The 24410-nt window shown below is 48.3% G+C and overlaps 1 protein-coding gene across 2 annotated transcripts in view; it reads right to left on the bottom strand.

The window, feature by feature from the left end:
* WBP2NL (WBP2 N-terminal like) overlaps window positions 1-2583 on the bottom strand; it is a 28751-nt gene extending 26168 nt beyond the window's left edge. Inside the window, exon 1 of one of the 2 annotated variants that reach the window (XR_013218535.1) lies at window positions 2351-2583. Coding sequence is in view for 1 of the 2 variants with exons in the window: in XM_077277364.1 (XP_077133479.1) it covers window positions 2351-2409 (59 nt within the window). In the remaining variant the exon portion in view is untranslated. The remainder of the gene's footprint in view (window positions 1-2350) is intronic. The other variant, XM_077277364.1, reaches the window with a different exon arrangement.
* Window positions 2584-24410: the final 21827 nt, after the last annotated feature.

The following is a 24410-nucleotide window of genomic DNA, read 5'->3' as shown; positions in this document are numbered from 1 at the left end:
CACACATGATGCAGACTGACACTGCGCAGGTGCCGTCCACAAATGATAGCGACGGTGGAGCGCCATTTTAAAAAGGAGGCAACTCACTGATTCAGGGACCTGTACAAGAAGGGGGATGAAGAATTAGAAGACCCACGTACCACCCCAAAGCACACGAGACATCATTTTATGAAAACTTAACAAAGTGAGTATTCAGCAGCCACTGAGCGGATCCCTACACATCAGGTATCATATTAATCGGAATCACAGCGCCATTACAGCCATACCTTTAATTTATAGGACTAAGGCTATGTGCACACGTTGCGGATTAGGCATTTCTGGTGCGGATTCTGTCTCTCCTGGCAGAAAACGCACCTGCGGTTTGTTGTGCGTTTTTGCTGCGGTTTTCCTGCGGTTTTTACCCCTGCGGTTTTGTATAATGGAATGGGTACAAAACCGCTGCAGATTCACAAAAAAGAAATGACATGCTACTTCTTTTAAACTGCAGCGTTTCCGCAGCGGATTTTCCGCAAAGTGTGCACAGCATTTTTTTTTTCTCATTGATTTACATTGTACTGTAAATCAATTGCGGATCTGCAGCGTTTCTGCACTGCAAAAAACGCTGCGGATCCGCAGAGAGTCCACAACGTGTGCACATACCCTAAATCCTGCTGACAGGTTGTCTAACTAGCGATCAGTGGAATTTAAAATACAACATGAAAGTGAAGCTCCTATTTTCCCAATAATTTAAAAAAAAAAACAAACAGATGTCACTTTCGGTGGCAGGGCTGATCTCTGATTGCCGTGTTCCCTCCTTACAATGCGCACTGACAGTGCACCTCTCTTCCAGTCATAACTGGCGAGGGAGAGCACTGTCACTGTGCACTAAAAAGGAATATCACTCAGCAGAGCAGGGATTAGCTGATGACATTTGTTTCAGGGTGGGGGCGGAGGCTGTGGCAATGACCACAACCTCTGCCCCCTGATGACGAGTCGTTTGACTATCACAGCATGAAGTGAGGATTTTTAAACAAAACATCAAAACAGAAGTAGGCAAACAAATTATAAATTAATTAAAAGCAGTTAAAGTAGTGAAGAACTGTGGCCACTTTTTAATTAAAGTAAAACAGGAATGATTAGATTATGACATTAAATAGACATTTAGGATTAAAACCAATGTTATAAAAGGGGTGGCCCAAAAGTTGGTCAAGCAAAGTGTTTGTGGTCACATGAAAACTCATGCTGACTTTGTGCTTAAAGACGCTGCAGAACTGTCTGGAGTTTTGTGCCTACAATTGCATGTACATGAGGTAATTGAGTTTAAATTCAGAGTATTTAAAGGGAACCTGCCATTTACATTAAGATATAGGGTTACTCTGCAGCTACCTAGTTACACTACTGCCCGGCAGCCTTACCGGAATCGCAGCTACAGGGAGAAAATAAACGTACTTCTTCCCAGGAGCCACCAGCTTTCAGTCATGGGGACCTGCTCAGAGCGGCTCCAGTCACCACTCACTGAGCGACGGAGGTAAGCAGGTCCCAGCACACACAGGCAAAATGCTCTGCAGCATCCGTGGGTACAGCCAGCTGTCAAAGTGATGGGGGGAGGGGAAAGGGTTAGCCGCCACTCTCTGCCCCCCATGACTGAAAGCTGGCAGCTCCAAGGAGGAAAGAAGTTCATTTTCTCCCGGAAGTCCCATAGGAAGGCATGCAGTGTAACGCTGCACATTAACCCTGTATCTGCAGATGAATAGCACTTTCTGAGGCGACCGGTCCCCTTTACAAGAACTCTGCACTAGAAACACACAAAGATATAAAGGGGAAACTGCAATAACCTGAGAATAAACCGCAGTATTTCTGCAGGTGTGAACATGCTCTTACAGGAGAACAACAACTGCTCACTCCCCTCTCCTGCCACTCTACGGCCCGCTGCCATCCATCAGTCATGTGACTGCTGCAGCGATGATGGGGACAGTACAGTGTGTGGCGGCGGCAGGGGACTGGTGACGGACGGGGCAGCCGGACTGCCGGCCACTGGTGACGGACGGGGCAGCCGGACTGCCGGCCACTGGTGACGGACGGGGCAGCCGGACTGCCGGCCACTGGTGACGGACGGGGCAGCCGGACTGCCGGCCACTGGTGACGGACGGGGCAGCCGGACTACCTTGGTAGAATGGGGGACAGAACATCTCAGAGCCTCCTGCGGGACACTGAGACTACGGCTCCCACCTGCACAGAAGGGAGGACGCTGGGAGTAGTTGTGCCTCTATCCTGACAGCTCCCGTGTACATCAGCTCCGCAGCCTTTTTATTCCCTAAGAGAACTGATGACCTTCTGGGGCTTGTAGTTCCACAGCAACTGACACACTCACCTCTCGCCATTGTTGACGATGACGCCGCCGTTCTGAGAATGGTTCTTATTCAGCGCCATATCTCTGGGCCGCGCCGACTCCACCGACACAACGGACTGAGGAAGTCGTTAGGGGGCGGGGCCGGGCACGTCACTGCACGTTGTGAAACGCGTGAGTCATAAGTCAGCTGACGGCGGCACAGTGAGAAATCAGCTGACTGCGCCATCTGCGGGGAGTGTGAGGCAGATCCTGTCAGAGACAGGCGGGGAGTCCTGCACTTACACTGAGGAGAGGGGCTACACTGAGGAGAGGGGCTCACACTGAGGAGACGGGCTACACTGAGGACAGGGGCTCACACTGAGGAGACGGGCTACACTGAGGAAAGGGGCTACACTGAGGAGACGGGCTACACTGAGGACAGGAGCTCACACTGAGGAGACGGGCTACACTGAGGAGAGGGGCTCACACTGTGAGGAGACGGGCTACACTGAGGAGAGGGGCTCACACTGAGGAGACGGGCTACACTGAGGAAAGGGGCTACACTGAGGAGACGGGCTACACTGAGGACAGGAGCTCACACTGAGGAGACGGGCTACACTGAGGAGAGGGGCTACACTGAGGAGAGGGGCTCACACTGAGGAGACGGGCTACACTGAGGAGAGGGGCTCACACTGAGGAGACGGGCCACACTGAGGAGATGGGCTACACTGAGGAGAGGGGCTCACACTGAGGAGACGGGCTACACTGAGGAAAGGGGCTCACACTGAGGAGAGGGGCTCACACTGAGGAGACGGGCCACACTGAGGAGATGGGCTACACTGAGGAGAGGGGCTCACACTGAGGAGAGGGGCTACACTGAGGAGAGGGGCTCACACTGAGGAGACGGGCTACACTGAGGAAAGGGGCTACACTGAGGAGACGGGCTACACTGAGGACAGGAGCTCACACTGAGGAGACGGGCTACACTGAGGAGAGGGGCTACACTGAGGAGAGGGGCTCACACTGAGGAGACGGGCTACACTGAGGAAAGGGGCTCACACTGAGGAGAGGGGCTCACACTGAGGAGACGGGCCACACTGAGGAGATGGGCTACACTGAGGAGAGGGGCTCACACTGAGGAGACGGGCTACACTGAGGAGACGGGCCACACTGAGGAGACGGGCTACACTGAGGAAAGGGGCTCACACTGAGGAGAGGGGCTCACACTGAGGAGACGGGCCACACTGAGGAGATGGGCTACACTGAGGAGAGGGGCTCACACTGAGGAGAGGGGCTCACACTGAGGAGACGGGCTACACTGAGGAGACGGGCCACACTGAGGAGACGGGCTACACTGAGGACAGGAGCCACACTGAGGAGAGGGGCCACACTGAGGAGACGGGCCACACTGAGGAGACGGGCTACACTGAGGAGACGGGCCACACTGAGGAGACGGGCTACACTGAGGAAAGGGGCTCACACTGAGGAGAGGGGCTCACACTGAGGAGACGGGCCCACACTGAGGAGACGGGCCACACTGAGGAGACGGGCCACACTGAGGAGACGGGCCACACTGAGGACAGGAGCCACACTGAGGAGAGGGGCCACACTGAGGAGACGGGCCACACTGAGGAGACGGGCTACACTGAGGACAGGAGCCACACTGAGGAGAGGGGCCCACACTGAGGAGAGAGGCTCACACCGAGGAGAGGGGCTCACACCGGGGAGAGGGGCCACACTGAGGAGAGGGGCTCACACTGAGGAGAGGGGCCACACTGAGGAGAGGGGCTCACACTGAGGAGAGGGGCTACACTGAGGAGACGGGCCACACTGAGGAGAGGGGCCACACTGAGGAGAGGGGCCACACTGAGGAGACGGGCCACACTGAGGAGACGGGCTACACTGAGGACAGGAGCCACACTGAGGAGAGGGGCCCACACTGAGGAGAGAGGCTCACACCGAGGAGAGGGGCTCACACCGGGGAGGGGGGCTCACACCGGGGAGAGGGGCCACACTGAGGAGAGGGGCTCACACTGAGGAGAGGGGCCACACTGAGGAGAGGGGCTCACACTGAGGAGAGGGGCTCACACCGAGGAGAGGGGCTCATACTGAGGAGAGGGGCCACACTAAGGAGACGGGCCACACTAAGGAGACGGGCCACACTGAGGAGAGAGGCTCACACTGAGGAGAGGGGCTCAGACACACTGAGGAGAGGGGCTCAGACACACTGAGGAGAGGGGCTCACACTGAGGAGAGGGGCTCACACTGAGGAGAGGGGCTCACACTGAGGAGAGGGGCTCACACTGAGGAGAGGGGCTCACACTGAGGAGAGGGCATATGCGATTTGCACACTTAGTCATGTACCCACAAGCTCCTTTTCCTAATACTCTCAATGTTCATTGAAAAACAGAGAAAAGCAGAAGAGAAGCTCGTTGTCACAGGACCATAAGTGTGAAAGTCGCATGCGAGTGAAGTGTCCATGTGACAACTACTGGAACCTGCAGAGCTGAATCCTGACATCGCAGGCTTCTGAATTCTCACAACGCATGCACTGCACACTTTTAGGATTCTCCCTTGCCGTAGGACAGTCATGTCAGCACAAGCATGTGATTTGTATACTTCTGACCACATTCCGACTAGACGTTCCCGGCCTCGCTCAGTTCATTTTCATTGACGGAGGCTACATATGTCAAGTCAGCACGTGACCGCATGTATGTAAATCGCCGGCACGAGAGAATCCTGACAGCGTGCAGTGCGCACTGTGAGAAGTCAGAAGTCTGCAGTCACAAAGAATGACTGCAGACTCATTACAAACCTGGACATCCCCTGCTCCTAACATAAATAAAACATGAGAGTATCACAAATAACATTTACATCCAGGTACCTGATAGATGACATTGCCTCTGGAGCCGTTCTCCTTATTTTCTTCATCTTGTCCAGATCCCATGATGAGTTTTCTCATCCACAGCTGTCTCTGCAGACCTCCATCTTCTCCGCTCTTTTGCAGAAAATCTCCACGATGCCCTTAAAGATACAAGTGTCATTATAATGCTCCTGAATGAAAAATTGCCGCTCACTATATTGTCTGCACAAAGCATGACCCCCACACTGTCCCTCTTATGGTACATGCTCTTTACACTGACCTCTCCTTTCTATACCGGCCCCCTCTTCACACTGTCCACTCACACTGTGTCCCCCCTATAGGGCCCAGTATTTATACTGTACACTCTCATCACACTCCCCCTCCTTGGTATACTGTCTGCTCCTGGCTGTACCCTTACACTGTCCCCCATGCTACGAACCCACTACTCAGTTTCTTTTCTGTGCCCACTCACTTTTCTCCCCCCATACTGTCTCATCACACTATTCCCCTCTCTCCTCATACTGTCTCCTCTCACATCCCTCCTGTTCACCATACTGTCTCCTCATATATTTACCCCCTCGCTTTCTATACTGCCTGTGCACCTGACTCCCCATACTGTGCACACATCCCATCAACCTCACTCCCCGTACTCTGTCCACATACATTTTTCACATGACTACTCATACTGTGCCCGCATACATTCCCCCGTTCGCTCCCCATACTGTCTGCACCCATCCCCTCGTACTGTTTCCTCATACATGCCCCCATTGCCCATACATGCCCCCCATTCCCCAGCACTGTTTCCTCATACATGCCCCCATTCCCCCGTACTGTTTCCTCATACATGCCCCCCATTGCCTAGTACTGTTTCCTCATACATGCCCCCCATTCCCCAGTACGGTTTCCTCATACATAACCCCCATTCCCCCATACTGTTTCCCCATCTCCCCCTTTGCTCTTCATTTTGTGTCCTCAAATATCCCCCCACGCAATAAATCCCCCATCCTCACTCCAATTCTCCCCACACATAATAAATCCCCCTATCCTCACTCAAATTGTCCCCACACACAATAAATCCCTCCATCCCCACTCCAATTGTCCCCACACATAATAAATCCCCTCATCCCCACTCAAACTCACCACACACATAATAAATCCCCTCATCCCCACTCAAATTGTTCCCCCCTCCCATCTCGTATGAATGGATCAGCTTTCCTCCCCTTGTATGAATGGATCAGCTTCCCCCCCCCTTTGTGAATGGCCCAGCTTCCCCCCCTTGTATAAATGGCTCAGCTCTCCCCCCTTGAATGAATGGCTCAGCTTTCCTCCCCCTTGTATGAATGGCTCAGCTTTCCTCCTCCTTGTATGAATGGCTCAGCTCCCCCCTTGTATGACTGGCTCAGCTTTCCCCCCCTTGTATGAATGTCTCAGCTCCCCCCTTGTATGAATGGTTCAGCTTTCCCCCCTTGTATGACTGGCTCAGCTTTCCCCCCCTTGTATGAATGGCTCAGCTCCCCCCTTGTATGAATGGTTCAGCTTTCCCCCCTTGTATGAATGGCCCAGCTTTCCCCCCTTGTATGAATGGCTCAGTTTCCGCCCCCTTGTATGAATGGCTCAGTTTCCTCCCCCTTATATGAATGGCCCAGCTTTCCCTCCCTTGTATGAATGGCCCAGCTTTCCCCCCCCTGTATGAATGGCTCAGTTTCCCCCCTTGTATGAATGGCTCAGTTTCCCCCCCCCCCTTGTAATAACGGCTCAGCTTTCCTCCCCCTTGTATGAATGGCTCACTTTCCTCCCCCTTGTATGAATGGCTCAGCTCTCCCCTACTTGTTTGAATGGCTCAGTTTCCTCCCCCTTGTATGAATGGCTCAGTTTCCTCCCCCTTTTATGAATGGCTCAGCTCTCCCCCACTTGTTTGAATGGCTCAGTTTCCTCCCCTTGTATGAATGGCTCAGTTTCCCCCCTTGTATGAATGGCTCAGTCCCCCCCCCCCCCCTTCTGTATGAATTTTTTTTTGTTAGGAAGTTATAAGGGTTCAAAGGGTATGTGCCCACAATGGGTAAACGCTGCGGGTTGACGCTGTGTACTTCTGCAGGGTCCAGCTGTTATAGCATAGTGGGGGAAATCCCACGTCCACTATGCATAGATGCCTACGGCTCACCTGCGGAGACTTCTATGCGGTGCATCTCTCCAGACCGCAGCATGTCTACTTTCAGCAATAGAATGTATTGGACGCGGTGAATCTGCACGGTTCAGTAATCACATGCGGATACACCTGTGTTCAATAGATGGCAGCACTTTGGGCGCAGCGAACATACTCTGCTACTTCCGGGTTGTGTGCCTTAAAAGTTGACCAGCGCTTTCTCATTTTTCCAAGAAAATTTGTAAAACTGTCTAGGAACCGCATCATGTATGAAGTCATTTTGAAGGACCTATATGACAGAAAATACCTAAAAGTGACACCATTCAAAACCACATTGAAGATGTTTATTAATCCTTCAGATGCTTCATAAAAATTAATGGAATGTGGAACCAAAATAAACCATTTTGCTTTTTTTCACAAAAATTACTTTAGTCCCAAGTATATTTTCACAAGGGTAACAGGAGAAAATGAACCCCAGTATTTGTGCAATTTCTCCTGAGTATGCTCATACCCAATAGGTGGGGGAAAACGAAAACCACTGTTTTTCAGCAATGCAAGTTTATTACCTCCATGACATAAGTACATTTATATCTTTAGACATTATTTAGATATTCATTCATGATGCAGGTTTTTTATAGCCTTAATACACCAACTTTATACAAGTCTCAGCCCTAGAATAATTCAGTGAGCGAAGAGGCCATATATGGATTTGTATTGTTAATTGGAACTGAGGGATAAACTGTATATGACTATGTCTATTATTTATGGGTGTGCTATAAGATTGGGCAGTCTTATTTGTATTGTGTCTCCATTTTTATAAGGTCTCGTACCTTTTTTAAAATATTGTGCTAATTAAAAATTGATTTATTTTATGGCATTGGCTTCTGTTCTCTGCTTGGATTTTCCTAGAATAGTTTGCAGACTCCATATACAGAGCCCCTAAGTGCTAAATGAGAAGAGCTTCCCCCTCAAGTGATGCCATTTTGGAAATTATACCAGTTTGGGAATTTATCTACAGGTGTAGTGATGATTTTGACTCCATGGGTGTTTTCCAGAAACAAGAAACATTGGATGTTACAGAGTGAAAACTGCAAACTGCCATTGCAGTGACCAGTACGCTGTAGTGACCAATACGCTGTGGTGACCAGCTTGTTCTTCTCTAGACACACACCTGTAAATTAGGCAGGCTTTCGTTGCTACAGAAATGCCAAACGTGGATGCTAAATGTGGTTTAGGCACACTGGGGCTTAGAAGGGGGGTATTTGGATTTGGGAGTGCAGAATTTGCTTAATTTCTTTTGGGGCGTGAGGGCCATTTTTCTTTTCCAGAGCCTTTGTACTACCATTAATGTGGAAGCCCTCTATATTTCCAATAACACATGACGGACCTGAGTGGGGACTTCATTGTGGATTGAGTTTCAGCTTTTATTGGGAACATTTCACATAACATTTGGCATCTCATTTATCCTGCACTCTACGCTGAGCACTTACATCAGGGTTTCCATCTAAATCTGCAAACGATGTGATTCAGATGAAAGCCCCGAGGGATCCACTTACTGCAATGAGGCAACAGAGTTACTCTGGACTACGTCTGGACTCTGTTCAGCAGTTTCTTTATCACAGGTGCACAAAACTCTGGACAATGGCACTTTTAGGCATGCCTAAGAAGACAGACACTGCCTGATCAGAGGCCAGATGGCGTCCAAAGTGCCTTCATCTGCATCATTATAGGGAATCTTCCACCCGGGGTTCCATCTGAATCATGTATTTCAGAGATTTACACAGGAACACCGGTGGAAGCGCTCCTCTTAGGATAAATGTGAGCCGAGCCTTAGGCTACTTTCACACATCACTTTTTTTCATTGCGGCCCATTACGGCTATTTAAAAAAAAAACGGAACCGGCGAAATTAAGAACCGGAACTGGTTTTTCCCCATTGACTTGTATTAGCGCCGGATTGCACCGCATGGTCCAGCGTTCCTTCCTGTTTTTCCGGATCCAGCGAAAATTTTGACAGTAACGTTTTTTGTCTGCGGCAAAAAAGCCAGAAAGGCTGGATCCGGCTTTTTGCTACAATGCATGTCTATGGACGCCGTAATGTGTCGGATCCAGAAAAAGCTGGATCCGGCGACCTGATCCGGCTTTTTAATCTGAGCATGCTCAGAACATATTGGCCTGCCCCCAGGACACATATGTAAGCAATGCCAGTGAGGCCCTCACTCATTACCAGCCATAGAGAGCCTGCCAGCAAGAGAGCCAAGAGCCTGCCTGCCAGCCAGAGAGCCTAGCCTGCCTGCCTGCCAAGAGCCTGCCAGCCAGAGAGCCAAGAGCCTGCTAGCCAGAGGGCCAAGAGCCTGCCAGCCAGAGAGCCTAGCCTGTCTGCCAAGAGCCTGCCAGCCAGAGAGCCAAGAGCCTGCCAGCCAGAGAGCCAAGAGCCTGCCAGCCAGAGAGCCAAGAGCCTGCTAGCCAGAGAGCCAAGAGCCTGCCAGCCAGAAAGCCTAGCCTGTCTGCCAAGAGCCTGCCAGCCAGAGAGCCAAGAGCCTGCCAGCCAGAGAGCCAAGAGCCTGCCAGCCAGAGAGCCTAGCCTGCCTGCCTGCCAAGAGCCTGCCAGCAGAGAGCCAAGAGCCTGCTTGCCAGAGAGCCAAGAGCCTACTTGCCAGAGAGCCAAGAGCCTGCCAGCCAGAGAGCCAAGAGCCTGCCAGCCAGAGAGCCAAGAGCCTGCCAGCCAGAGAGCCAAGAGTATGCCAGCCAGAGAGCCACGAGCCTGCCAGCCAGGGAGCCAAGAGCTTGCGAGCCAAGAGCCTGCCAGCCAGAGAGCCTAGCCTGCCTGACTGCCAAGAGCCTGCCAGCAGACAGCCAAGAGCCTGCCAGCCAGAGAGCCAAGAGCCTGCCAGCCAGAGAGCCAAGAGCCTGCCAGCCAGAGAGCCAAGAGCCTGCCAGCCAGAGAACCAAGAGCCTGCCAGCCAGAGAGCCTAGCCTGCCAGCCACAGAGCATATCAGCCATGTCTTCGGGGAGCCCTCCTGAACGTCGTCAGCGCACTGAGGTAAATAAAAGTTCTGTTTTTAGAGGGGTTTTTTTGCCCCTGAATGTCTGTCTGTCTATCTATCTATCTATCTATCTCATATCTATCTATTATATATATTTTATTAATGTATTTATCAATCTCTAATTTTTGTAGGAAGCTGCAGCAGAAGAGGTGCTTCCAGAAGAAGACTGAAGGGGTGGAGAGAGACCTGGAGTGGGATCGCAATTGGTAAGTGTCTTGCATGCATCGCGGAACTAAAACCTCACACTACACCCAACACATACAAACAAAAGATCCTTACCGAAAGAACACTGCACACAACACATACAAACTGATCATTATAGACATCACACAACATACAACACATACAAAATGATCATTATAGACAAAACACTTCACACAACACATATAATAATAATAATAATTTTTATTTATATAGCGCCAACATATTCCGCAGCACTTTACAATTAAGCAGGGACATGTACAAACAATAAATTCGGTACGAGTTAAGACAATTTAAACAGTGACATTAGGAGTGAGGTCCCTGCTCGCAAGCTTACAATCTACAAGGAAATGGGGAGACACAATAGGTGAAAAGTGCTTGTTATTTCAGGTCTGGCAATTATAATACATAGGGATTTTCATACAAAGCTGCATGATCCAGTCATCAGCCCGTGTGTTTAAGTGCAATAGTCAAGTATCAAGTGCAGTTATCATGTGCATGGAGGGTGTGGAGACAGATGAATAGTAGGGTGCAGATTCAGAGTCATATTTGGAAGGAGGGAACAGGGCAAAGTTAGGTTACTGAGTAGTTGATGTGGTAGGCTTGTTTGAAGAGATGGGTTTTCAAAGCACGCTTGAATAGGTCGGGGCTAGGTATCAGTCTGATTGTCTGGGGAAGTGCATTCCAGAGAGCTGGCGCAGCACTAGAGAAGTCTTGGAGATGGAGGTGTGAGGTTCGGATTACAGGGGATGTTAGTCTTAGGTTTTTTGTAGAACGGAGGGCACGTGTAGGGCGATAGACAGAGATGAGAGAGGAGATATAAGGCGGTGCAGAACTGTGGAGAGCTTTGTGGGTGAGAGAGATGAGTTTATACTGGACCCTGTAGCGAATGGGTAGCCAGTGTAATGACTGGCACAAGATGGAGGCATCGGTGAAGCGGCTGGACAGAAATATGACTCTGGCTGCAGCATTCAAGATGGATTGGAGAGGAGAAAGTTTGGTAAGAGGGAGACCGATTAGAAGAGAGTTGCAGTAGTCCAGAGGAGAATGAATAAGAGCGACAGTAAGGCCACGTTCACACTTTGCGGCGTCCCTCTGCGGGTTCTCCCGCAGCGGAATTGATAAATCTGCAGGGCAAAACCGCTGCGGTTATCCCTGCAGATTTATCGCGGTTTGTTCCGCGGTTTCCGCTGCGGGATTACTCCTATACTATTGATGCTGCATATGCAGCAATATGCAGCATCAATAGTAATGTTAAAAATAATAAAAATTGGTTATACTCACCCTCCGATGTCCGGATCTCCTCGGCGCTGCACGCGGCGCTCCGGTTCCAAAGATGCTGTGCCGAGAAGGACCTTCGTGATGTCACGGTCATGTGACCCGGGCGTCATCACGGTCATGTGACCGCGACGTCACCGCAGGTCCTGTTCGCACAGCAACTCTGACTGGCCGGCCGCGTGCAGCGCTGAGAGGTGAGTATAACATGATTTTTTATTTGTATTCTTTTTTTTACCCCAAATATGGTTCCCAGGGCCTGGAGGAGAGTCTCCTCTCCTCCACCCCGGGTACCACCCACACATTAACCGCTTACTTCCCGCAACGTGGGCACAGCCCCATGCGGGAAGTAAGCGGTTCAATGCATTCCTATGGGTGCAGAATCGCAGCGATTCTGCACAAAGAAGTGACATGCTGCGGGTTTTAAACCGCTGCGTTTCTGCACGGTTTTTCCCGCAGCATGTGCACAGCGGTTTGCGGTTTCCATAGGGTTTACATGTAAATGGAAACGCTATGGAAACTGCTGCGGACCCGCAGCATCAAAATCGCAGCGGTTCCGCGGTAAAAACCGCAAAGTGTGAACATGGCCTTAGAGTCTTAGCAGTTTCAACGGTGAGAAAAGGTCAGATTCTGGAGATGTTTTTAAGATGCAGGTGACAAGAGCGAGTGAGTGATTGGATATAGGGAGTAAAGGAAAGTTCGGTGTCGAGTATGACCCCAAGACAGCGGGCATGCTGCTTGGGAGTTATGGTTGAACCCTCCAGGGTAATTTCGATGTTGTTTAGAGTGAGGATAGTAGAAGGGAGAAACACAAGAAGTTTCGTTTTGGAGAGATTTAGTTTCAGGTAGAGGGAGGACATGATATTAGGCTACGTTCACATTTGCGGTCAGCGCCGCAGCGTCGGGCGCCGCAGCGGCGCCGCATGCGTCATGCGCCCCTATATTTAACATGGGGGCGCATGGACATGCGTTGTGCTGCGTTTTGCGCCGCATGGCTGCAAGCGTTGGACGCAAGAAACGCTTCAAGTTGCATTTTTTTTGCGTCCAACTTTCGGCCAAAAAGGACGCATGCGGCGCAAAACGCAGCGTTTTAGCGTGCGTTTTGCCGCGTTTTTGTTTGCGTTGTGCGCTGCGGCGCCGACGCTGCGGCGCACAACGCAAATGTGAACGTAGCCTTAGAGACAGCAGACAGACAATCCTTGGTATTTTGAATTAGGGTAGGGGTGATGTCGGGGGAAGAAGTGTATAATTGGGTGTCATCAGCATAGAGATGATACTGGAACCCAAATCTGATTGTTTGTCCAACAGGGGCCGTGTAAAGAGAGAAGAGGAGGGGGCCTAGGACTGAGCCTTGCAGAACCCTGATAGTAAGGGGATGAGGAGAGGAAGAGGAGCTGGCAAAAGATACAGTGAAGGAGCGGTCAGAAAGGTAGGAGGAGAACCAGGAGAGGGCTGTGTCCTTGAGGCCTATAGAGCGGAGCATAGTGAGGAGGAGCTGGTGATCCACAGTGTCAAATGCGGCAGAAAGATCCAGGAGAATCAGCAGAGAGCAATGACCTTTGGATTTAGCTGTTATTAGATCATTAGAGACTTTAGTGAGGGCAGTTTCAGTGGAGTGTAAAGAGCGGAAACTAGATTGTAAGGGGTCAAGAAGAGAGTTATCTGAGAGATAGTGGATTAGACGGGAGTGGACCAAGTGGAGTGGACATAAAATGCCAATACACAAGCACATGGAGCGCCTCCAGACGCAGGGCAATAGGATACTCGGTACCGGGTCCCTCTGTCGCGGTTCTGGGGATGTCACTGTGGCCCGACCCGGTCCGTGGCCCTGCTAAGGGGCGTCCAATTAAAGGTGTAGGTGGCGGTGGTTTAGGTCGTGGTAAATAACGAGGACACAAGGTTGCAGTCTCTTTACCTTTTACTGTAGACTTCGGCATTCACAATCCAGAGCACTGCTAACAGGGCTTGCTGAGACCGGCCGGTCCGAAGGCACATCCAGAGTTCTCTTTGCAGGTGGAAATCAGTAGCCTTCCTACTTGCGCCTGTGTGTTGTAGTACCAACCTGCTGAGCACCACGGGATAGTCCTCACAACTCTTGTATCTGTTTCTGATGTTCTCTCTCTCCGTCCCCCAGTTTGGATAGGATGCACCCGTATGACGGGGGTAGGCCTGGAGCTGTTTTATAGGGACCCTAGAGACGCCCCTCTCCCACAATTTGCCTCCGTTGTCTGCTTAGGTGAAAAGGTGAGACAGCCAACCTAAAGTCAACTGCCCTGCCGTGATTGAAGTAAAGCGTAGAGCCAGTACTCCCTCGGTGTTCTGGCCACCGGCTACGCGCCTCAGAAGGATGTTGCCACGATCTTAGGGCACGACTCCTCCCGGTATTATCTCCTTTGTTGCTGTGATCTCGTTTCTCACTTCTCCACAATATACTTCGCTTCTTGTCCTTTCTTAAGATGCCGCCGCAATGAAGTGCAGGCACGGCTCCGTAACGATCTGTCTCTTGCTAGGCCTCTGTCAGGATCCCACCCCTGACAGGGACCCCCCTGAATCTTTCCCCGCAACACCCTCTCTCACTGAATGTTGCCTGGGCAAAACCCAGTCAGCTTTCTCCCTAACTTTCTATCCAACCCCCAGTTTTACCAGAGTGTGAGGAGTGGCCTAGTAAATAGAACCTTTTGCTCCCCCTAGTGGCCAGAGTGTGAAGTGTAATGTGTGACTGTGATACCTGGTCAGGTGAACTCCTTTAGTGCCATCAGACGTACCATCACTCCCCTTAGCGGCGGAGCGACAATACTGCAACGACCAGGACTCTGGGGCGCTGCACACATAATATTTTTTTCTTATAGTCTTCTGATTCTGGTGCTCAATCCAGAGGTCCTCAGAGCGGCTCCCAGGATCTTCAGCATGAGAGTGTGGGTGGCCGTCATCATGTAAGCCTCTCCTTATTTTTTTTATTTTTTTTTTATTTGAACTTAATGTTGTTTTGAATGTAATGGTTTTTTTTCATCTTTTTTAACAGGCTTCACAACTTGCTCCTGACTCGGACGGTGAGGAGGTTGGGCTAAATATTGACCTCCTCATCGATCTGATCCGAGAGAGGGAGCTGCTGTGGAACATGGCTGACCGCCGCCACGCTGATGTCATTGTGACCCGTCGGCTCTGGGAGCAAGTCTGCGAACAGCTTGTAGGCAACTGGGAGGACCTCGATGTTCGGGCCCAGAATCAGGCACGTAAGTATGCACAGTTCAGTTATGTTGATGGATTTAAAGTGTTGTGTCGTAACCAATTTGTGTTTCTCCTTTTTCTACAGGTGAGAGGATTGTCAAGCGGTGGCGGTCGATCAGGGATCGCTTCAAGAAGGAGTTCAACAAAGAGATGTGGGCCCCGAGTGAATCTGGAAGACGCAAGAGCAGATATAAATATGCCCAATCCCTAACGTTCCTGAGGTCAAGGATGGTGAGCCAAAGGTAAATATTACCCACCACATTTAATAACCAATGTTTTACATGTCTAACCCTCTTTTGCTGTTTCAGCCAGGGCCATGCAATATCAGTATATTAATTATATTTTCCTTTCTCTTTGTTCCACAGCACCATCGGCAGCACTCGGGAGCCTGCAGCAGAGTTGAACCCTTCTGCGGCGATCCCTCAGGAGTCCGCCACCGCGGGACACTTCGACAATCCCGGCCCCTCTGCACCTTCCCAGCCTTCCCTCACATCTGATCCCTCAGTCCCATCCACCAGCGCTGGAGCATCCTGGCCGCCTGCGTTGCATGAATCTGCTGGTGAGGATATAGCTTTTCCTTTACCCCACCCCTCTAATGCTGCCACCTCTACTACACCTGTGGCTTCGGGGCGGCAGCGCCAGAGGGGTCAGGTACAGAGCTATGCGCCCGAGTTCTTGCACCTGAATGCATCCTTCCAGAACTGTCTCAAAGTTTTGTCCGAGCAAATGGCTGCAGGTTTCAATTTGATAAATAAAAGCATTCTCGAGTTGCACACACTTCTGCTACGGATGCATTCAGAAGCAAGTCAATCACCGAACCACACTTTTCCGGTCGGTACTCGAGTTCATGGATAAGCTATCTCCTGATCAGCAGATTCAAGTAATGCAATCATGCCAGTCTATTCTACCGCTTGTCACCTCTCAAGCCACCACACCTGCCCCCCCTCCTGCACCTGCCCCCCCTCCAGGCACTGTCCCTCACTCCAGCCACTACCATCATCCTGACCCGTACCAGCATCCTGCCCGTGTCTCTTCCCAGCATCCTGACCTGTACCAGCATCGTGCACAGTTCCAGCATCCTGACCCCTACCAACATCCTGCTCGTGCCCAGTCCCAGCATCCTGACCCGTACCAAGATCCCGCCCCATACCAGTTCCCAACAACATCTTCCGCTCCTCCTCTCCCTGCCCACTACCACCAGTCTCCTTCACCCATCATGTCACTATCCCAACCCTCTTCTCCACCCATCACCTCTTTTGCCTCCTAATCCATCAACTACACCCCTCCATCATTTCGAATCCCAAATCCAACTCCCAGTTTCCTGTCCACCCGTTCACTTTCTTTCTCCACCTCTTCACCGCTATCTACTGGTTTTTCACCACCACCACCACATTCCTCTCCCCACACTCCCACTGTCAAAGTGTCCCAATCTAACAGCCCCTCCAGCAATATCTCCACCCCAAATTATGCTAACTTATAAAAGTTATTTTTGTTTAAAAAATGTGTTTAATAAAACTGTTTTGGTAAAACAAAATTTGTATTTTATTTATAAGGTATAGTAGTGCATTTAAGAATGTGGTTAGAGGTTAAATACTTCAAACAGGTACATAACCTGGGTAAAAGAAGGTAAAATACTTTGGGCACAGCCCAAACAGGAACATAACTTGGGTAAAAGAAGGTAAAATACTTTGGGTACAACCCAAACAGGTACATAACTTGGGTAAAAGAAGGTAAAATACTTTGGGTACAACCGAAACAGGTACACAACTTTGGTAATATAAGGTTAAAGGTTAAATACTTTGGGGGCAACACAAACAGGTACACAACTTGGGTACAATAAGGTAAAATATGGTTAACAAGGTCCAAGAAAAATTGTTCAAACTCTCTCATCCTGCCAGTCTACTCTTCCTTCAGGTGAGATAAAGTATTCTGCGAACTGGTATCTCATTCGGAAAACTGCCATAGAACTTCTATACATAATGTTGTTCTAATCAACCAAGGTGGTTTCTTCAGAGTGGTCTTCAATGGAAATATGTTCCTTGCATATCCATAATTGTGCAGAACAACACAAGCTTTCACCACCTCGTCAACAATGTCAGTCTTCAAGTTTATAGCTGTGAATAGAACTCGCCTTTTGGCGGTCAAAATCCCAAAAGCGCACTCCACCATTCTCCGTGCTCGTGTGAGGCGGTAGTTAAAAATTCTTTTAGTTTGCGTTAATCCACTACTGGAGTAGGGTTTCAGCAGATGTTCTGACAGCTGGAAAGCTTCATCCCCAACACAAACGAAAGGTATTGGTGGCCCAGAGGTTTGAGGCAGTGGTCTTGGAGGGGGGGGAATTGGAAGGTGTTTGCATACAGATGACGCCCCATTGCAGACAGTTTAAAAACTTGGGAATCATTGGAGCGGCCATACGCCCCAATATCCACCCCTATAAATTTGTACTCCGCATCGGCGATGGCTATCAGCACAATGGAGAAATATTTTTTATAGTTGAAATATTCTGAGCCAGAACCAGCCGGTTTCACGATGCAGATATGTTTCCCGTCCACTGCGCCCACGCAATTGGGAAACTGACACACTTGCTAGAGTTCCTTGGGTACTTCCAACCAACTCTCCATTGTGGGATGTGGCATAAATTCACCATGTAAAGAGTCCCACAGTGCACAGCAGCTGTGCTTGACAATTCCGCAGATGGTCGAAATCCCAAGCCTGAACTGGAAATGGAGTGACAAAAGGGATTCTCCAGTTGCAAGGAATCTGTGAATAATAGCAAGGCAAACATTACTACAAAATACCAGCAATAAAATTACAGTTATAAGGCAGCAACAACATAAAAGTGTGCTTTACAGGATGAAATACAGGTCCTTCTCAAAAAATTAGCATATAGTGTTAAATTTCATTATTTACCATAATGTAATGATTACAATTAAACTTTCATATACTATAGATTCATTATCCACCAACTGAAATTTGTCAGGTCTTTTATTGTTTTAATACTGATGATTTTGGCATACAACTCCTGATAACCCAAAAAACCTGTCTCAATAAATTAGCATATTTCACCCGACCAATCAAATAAAAGTGTTTTTTAATACCAAACAAAAAAACCATCAAATAATAATGTTCAGTTATGCACTCAATACTTGGTCGGGAATCCTTTGGCAGAAATGACTGCTTCAATGCGGCGTGGCATGGAGGCAATCAGCCTGTGACACTGCTGAGATGTTATGGAGGCCCAGGATGCTTCAATAGCGGCCTTAAGCTCATCCAGAGTGTTGGGTCTTGCGTCTCTCAACTTTCTCTTCACAATATCCCACAGATTCTCTATGGGGTTCAGGTCCGGAGAGTTGGCAGGCCAATTGAGCACAGTAATACCATGGTCAGTAAACCATTTACCAGTGGTTTTGGCACTGTGAGCAGGTGCCAGGTCGTGCTGAAAAATGCAATCTTCATCTCCATAAAGCATTTCAGCCGATGGAAGCATGAAGTGCTCCAAAATCTCCTGATAGCTAGCTGCATTGACCCTGCCCTTGATGAAACACAGTGGACCAACACCAGCAGCTGACATGGCACCCCACACCATCACTGACTGTGGGTACTTGACACTGGACTTCAGGCATTTTGGCATTTCCTTCTCCCCAGTCTTCCTCCAGACTCTGGCACCTTGATTTCTGAATGACATGCAAAATTTGCTTTCATCAGAAAAAAGTACTTGGGACCACTTAGCAACAGTCCAGTGCTGCTTCTCTGTAGCCCAGGTCAGGCGCTTCTGCCGCTGTTTATGGTTCAAAAGTGGCTTTACCTGGGGAATGCGGCACCTGTAGCCCATTTCCTGCACACGCCTGTGCACGGTGGCTCTGGATGTTTCCACACCAGACTCAGTCCACTGCTTCCTCAGGTTCTGGTCACCTCTTCTCGTTGTACAGCGTTTTCTGCCACATTGTTTCCTTCCAACAGACTTACCATTGAGGTGCCTTGATACAGCACTCTGGGAACAGCCTATTTGTTGAGAAATTTCTTTCTGGGTCTTACCCTCTTGCTTGAGGGTGTCAATGATGGCCTTCTTGACATCTGTCAGGTCGCTAGTCTTACCCATGATGGGGGTTTTGAGTAATGAACCAGGCAGGGAGTTTTTAAAAGCCTCAGGTATCTTTTGCATGTGTTTAGAGTTAATTAGTTGATTCAGAAGATTAGGGTAATAGGTCATTTAGAGAACCTTTTCTTGATATGCTAATTTATTGAGACAGGTTTTTTGGGTTATCAGGAGTTGTATGCCAAAATCATCAGTATTAAAACAATAAAAGACCTGACAAATTTCAGTTGGTGGATAATGAATCTATAGTATATGAAAGTTTAATTGTAATCATTACATTATGGTAAATAATGAAATTTAACACTATATGCTAATTTTTTGAGAAGGACCTGTACAATAAAAATGGCTTACCGAAGAGTGACCATCAGACGCTCCGCCGGTGAAATGGAGAATCGGCAATACGTATCACTCCTTCGGATTAGATGGCCAATTCGGTCCACCAATAGATCGAAGTTCTCCGCTTTCATCTGCACACATGAGAAAAATTTCTCTGGGTCTCCTCGTAGCTCCATGTACAGTGTAGAAAACACCCCACGTGTCATTCTCTGTGCAGTGATGGGGTGGATCCACAAACGCCGTCGGCGCAAACGCATGATGCGTTGTCTCTCTCGCCCCTTCTCCAGAACAATAGTTTTCAAGCGATTCGCCTCCACAGTGAAATCCACGTTGATCTTCAGAATATTCGCAATAACAACATCCATCTTGCTCTCCAAACACTTGCTCCTCTACAACCTGTCACTGATGGGCTGTATATATAGTTTTCAGGGGGCCAATCACACTTTGCAGCCTCCAAGGGGCGTTTTTAAAAACCGGATCTGACAAAAACCGGATGAAAAAACGGATGCCAACTGTATGGATCTGGCGGAAAACCGGATCCGTTCCATACGGTTTTCACAAATTATGTCGGATCCGGCTCTGCGGCGCATTGCAGGAATCGGCAAGGCGCCAAAAACCTGATGTGTGAAAGTAGCCTTACTGCGATCTCTGGGAGGCAGAATGAACAAATCTGTAGTAGGTCCAGAATTGGTTATATTTACTTTTACACTGTTCTTCGTGCAGTATAAGTGATTAGACAACTTTATTCTTCGGGTCGGTGCAATTACAGTGATACCAGATTTACACACATGGTCAAAATTGTTGGTACCCCTCGTCTAATAACAGAAAAATCCACAATGGTCACAGAAATAACTTGAATCTGACAAAAGTAATAATAAATTAAAAATCTCTGAAAATGAACAAATGAAAGTCAGATATTATTTTTCAACCTTGCTTCTACAGAATAAAATAAAAAATAAAACTCATGAAATAGGCCTGGGCAGAAATTATGGTACCCTTAACTTAATATTTTGTTGCACAACCTTTTGAGGCAATCACTGCAATCAAACAATTCCAGTAACTGTCAATGAGATGTCTGCACCTCTAGACAGGTATTTTTGCCCACTTCTCAAGAGCAAACTGCTCCAGTTGTCTCATGTTTGAAGGTTGCCTTTTCCAGACAGCATGTTTCAGCACCTTCCAAAGATGCTCAATAGGATTTACCGTATTTTTCGGACTATAAGATGCACTTTTTTCTCAAAATTTTTTTGGGGAAAATGGGGGTGCATCTTATGGTCGCAATATACTTACAAATCCTGTGGCGGCGGCAGCGGCGGCGGTCCCGATGCAGCCTCCCTTCCCAGGCTGGTGCGGCTAGGCTCTGTGGTGTGGTGGCGGGCTGTGCTCCGGGGCAGTGGCAGCGGCTCTCTGTGCTCCGTGGGGGGTTCCGCCGGCCTTTTGTCAATGCCCAGTGGCCCCTCTCATCTGTTAATGCCATGTTGCGGCGGCCGCCGGGAAGATGGCCTCCAGGACCTTGGCCGGCGCATGCTCAGATTCTCGGGGTGAGATCTCTGCAACAAGATCTGAATCTGAGCATGCGCCGGCCCGGCGGCCATGTTCCTGGAGGCCATGTTCACAGAGGCCACCGCAACATGACATTAACGGATGAGCAGGGGCCTCCGGGCTTTGACAAAATGCAGGCGGAGCCCCCCACGGAGCACAGAGAGCTGTTGCCACTGCCCCAGAGCACAGAGCCCCTGTCCCAGCACAGAGCCACGACCCCTGCCCCAGCACAGAGCACCGCATTTGTCTGGGATGGGATTTCCCGGAGGTCACCGCACCAGCCTGGACCACCGAACGACCCCTAAGACCACTCCTCCACCTGTGCTAATCCCTTCACTGGTAAGCTGAATTTGGACTGTAAGACGGACCCCCATTTGACACATTATTTTTTTTTCTCTATTTTCCTTCTGAAAATTTGGAATGCATCTTATGGTCCGGTGCTCCTTATAGTCCGAAAAATACGGTAGGTCAGGGCTCATAGAAGGCCACTTCAGAATAGTCCAATGTTTTCCTCTTAGCCATTCTTGGGTGTTTTTAGCTGTGTGTTTAGGGTCATTATCCTGTTGCAAGACCCATGAACTGCGACTGAGACCAAGCTTTCTGACACTGGGCAGCACATTTCTCTCTAGAATCCCTTGATAGCCTTGAGATTTCATTGTACCCTGCACAGATTCTAGACACCCTGTGCCAGATGTAGCAAGCAAAACCAGAACATAACAGAGCCTCCTCCATGTTTCACAGTAGGGAGAGTTCTTTTCTTGATGTGCTTCATTTTTACCATCTGTGAACATAGAGCTGATGTGCCTTGCCAAATTGTTCTTTTTTGTCTCATCTGTCCATAGGAAATTCTCCCAGAAGCTTTGTGGCTAGTCAACATGTAGTTTGGCAAATTCCAGTCTGGCTTTTTTATGTTTTTTTTGCAACAATGGTGTCATCCTTGGTTGTCACCCATGAAGTGCACATTGGCTCATACAACAAAGGATGGTGCGATCTGACACTGATGTTCCTTGAGCTTGAAGTTCATCTTTAATCTGTTTAGAAGTGTTTCTGGGCTCTTTTGTTATCATTCATATTATCCGTCTCTTTGAATTGTCATTAATTTTCCTCCTGCGGCCACATCCAGGGAGGTTGGCTACAGTCCCATGCATCTTAAATTTTTGAATAACATGTGCAACTATAGTCTCAGGAACATCACGCTGCTTAGAGATGGTCTTATAACTTTTATCTTTAACATGTTTGTCTACAATTTTCTTTCGAATCTCCTGAAACATCTCTTTCCTTCGCTTCCTCTGGTCCATGTTGAGTGTGATACACACCATGTCACCAAACAGCAGAGTGAGTATCTGTAGCCCTATATACAGGCCCACTCACTGATTCCAAGATTGTAGACACCTGTGATGCTAGTTAGTGGACACACCTTGATTGAACATTTCCCTTTTGTCACATTATTTTCTGGGGCACCATCATTTCTGTCCAGGCCTATTTCATGAGTTTTATTTTTTTTACAACTCTGTGCAAGCATGGTTGAAAACCAATGTCTGACTTTCATTTGTTCATTTTCATAGCTCTTTTAATTATTGTTACTTTTGTCAGATTAAAATTATTTCTGTGACCATTGTGGGTTTTTCTGTCATTAAACGAGGGGTACCAACAATTTTGACCATGTGTGTATGAGGAAGGCTGTACTTACTTTGATATTATTAGTAAGTGCCATAAAAGAAGCCCTCTTACTAAACCTTTTGTAACTAATTCCCTGTATATGTGCATGTAGTGTGTGTATATGTGTTAATATACTGACTTACTGCTGCGGGATTCAGCTCTGTTCTGCTACTCTTCTGTGATGTCACTGCTCTGTAAACCCTATGTGTCTTGTTGTGCTCTGCGTGAATCGGAAATAGTTTTTACAATATATGCCAATGGAATGTCAGAACGTACCCCCATAGACTTACATTGTAAAAGACCTACTGCTCACACATGGAGTATAGAGTGAGCCGGAGAGTCTGAAATGCGGTGACATCACTGAGAAGAGGTACATAATGGCACTGGATCCCGTAGAAGTTGGCGGTAGGTGACTATCTTAAAACATACACACTGCAGTATATGGACATATTAATTTATTTAAAAAGATCTTCGTGGGAGGGCTTCTATACATCATGTCTCCATATTTGTTAAATATAAATAGAATAGACAGACCCTTTTAAATACAGTTTTCCACAAATGATTAGATAAGCTGTAAGTGGTAAACCTTTTGGTAGGCACTAGCCACTGAATACTGGAAAGGTCTCACAAGAGTTGCAGTACTATTGAAAATAATGACGGTCATCAAACCTTATACAGCTTCACAACTGCTCAGATTCTTATGCATGGCCTCTTTTTCTTCATCAACTTCAAAAATTGACCTGCTTAAAACAAGTTTGTAACAAACCCTTCAACTTCCATAACTCTGTTCTGCATGGAGAATCAGCCTAGATATGTTGCAATACCTTATTACAACCCCATTTTTTATTTGTTTAACACAAACACACCCTCAAAAGGTTATTCTCCAATTTACAAGGTGGTCGCATAATAATGGACCAAAATATTTATACATATGTGCCAATATAATTTATTTTGAAATCTTTCCAGGTTTGCCCCCCCCCCCCATGAATCCATTCCATGTTCTATCTACTCTAATTGCCTTTTGAACTGTCCTGCTGTTGTTCCCATTCTCCTGGTTGATCATGCACAGTGCAGTCTCTTTCATCTGGCTTCCTGAATGACAGGGAGGTCAGTACTACCTCATGAGAGTTTGGTTGATAACAGAGAGCAATAGCTTAACTGCTCACCTTGGTCAGTTGTGCTGGAGGCACAACTCTCTTTAGTGCATATAGAATTTGGTGCAGCAGAAGTCCTGATGTCTCAGTTTGGTATTTTCAATCTAGTAGGCAGAAAAGTGATGAGACCAATGACCAGAGAAATGAATAAAATGTGAATGTCGCAACTAACAAGGTAATATGAAAAGGGATAAAGGAAAATACCAATCATACAAAAACTGACACACAAACAACAGAGGAAGACACGGGGAAATGAAGAATGGGAAAAACTAAAGTAGGAGAAGAAGAGGATTAGTACACAACCTAAACCACACAACAATCTTAGGCTACTTTCACACTAGCGTTTTTTGGAATCCGTCGCAATCCGTCATTTTGGGTAAAAAACGGATCCTGCAAATGTGCTCGCAGGATGCGTTTTTTGCCCATAGACTTGTATTGCCGATGGATCGCGACGTATGGCCATACGTCGCGTCCGTCGTGCACTGGATGCGTCGTGTTTTGGCGGACCGTCGGCAAGAAAAAACGTTCAAGGGAACTCCGCCCCCTCCTCCACCAAACT

This window comes from Ranitomeya variabilis, chromosome 8 (genome assembly GCF_051348905.1).
Source record: "Ranitomeya variabilis isolate aRanVar5 chromosome 8, aRanVar5.hap1, whole genome shotgun sequence".
In the NCBI taxonomy this organism is placed as follows: Eukaryota; Metazoa; Chordata; class Amphibia; order Anura; family Dendrobatidae; genus Ranitomeya; species Ranitomeya variabilis.
Note: the sequence above shows the minus strand (reverse complement) of the source record. Positions and strands in the feature narration are given on the sequence as shown.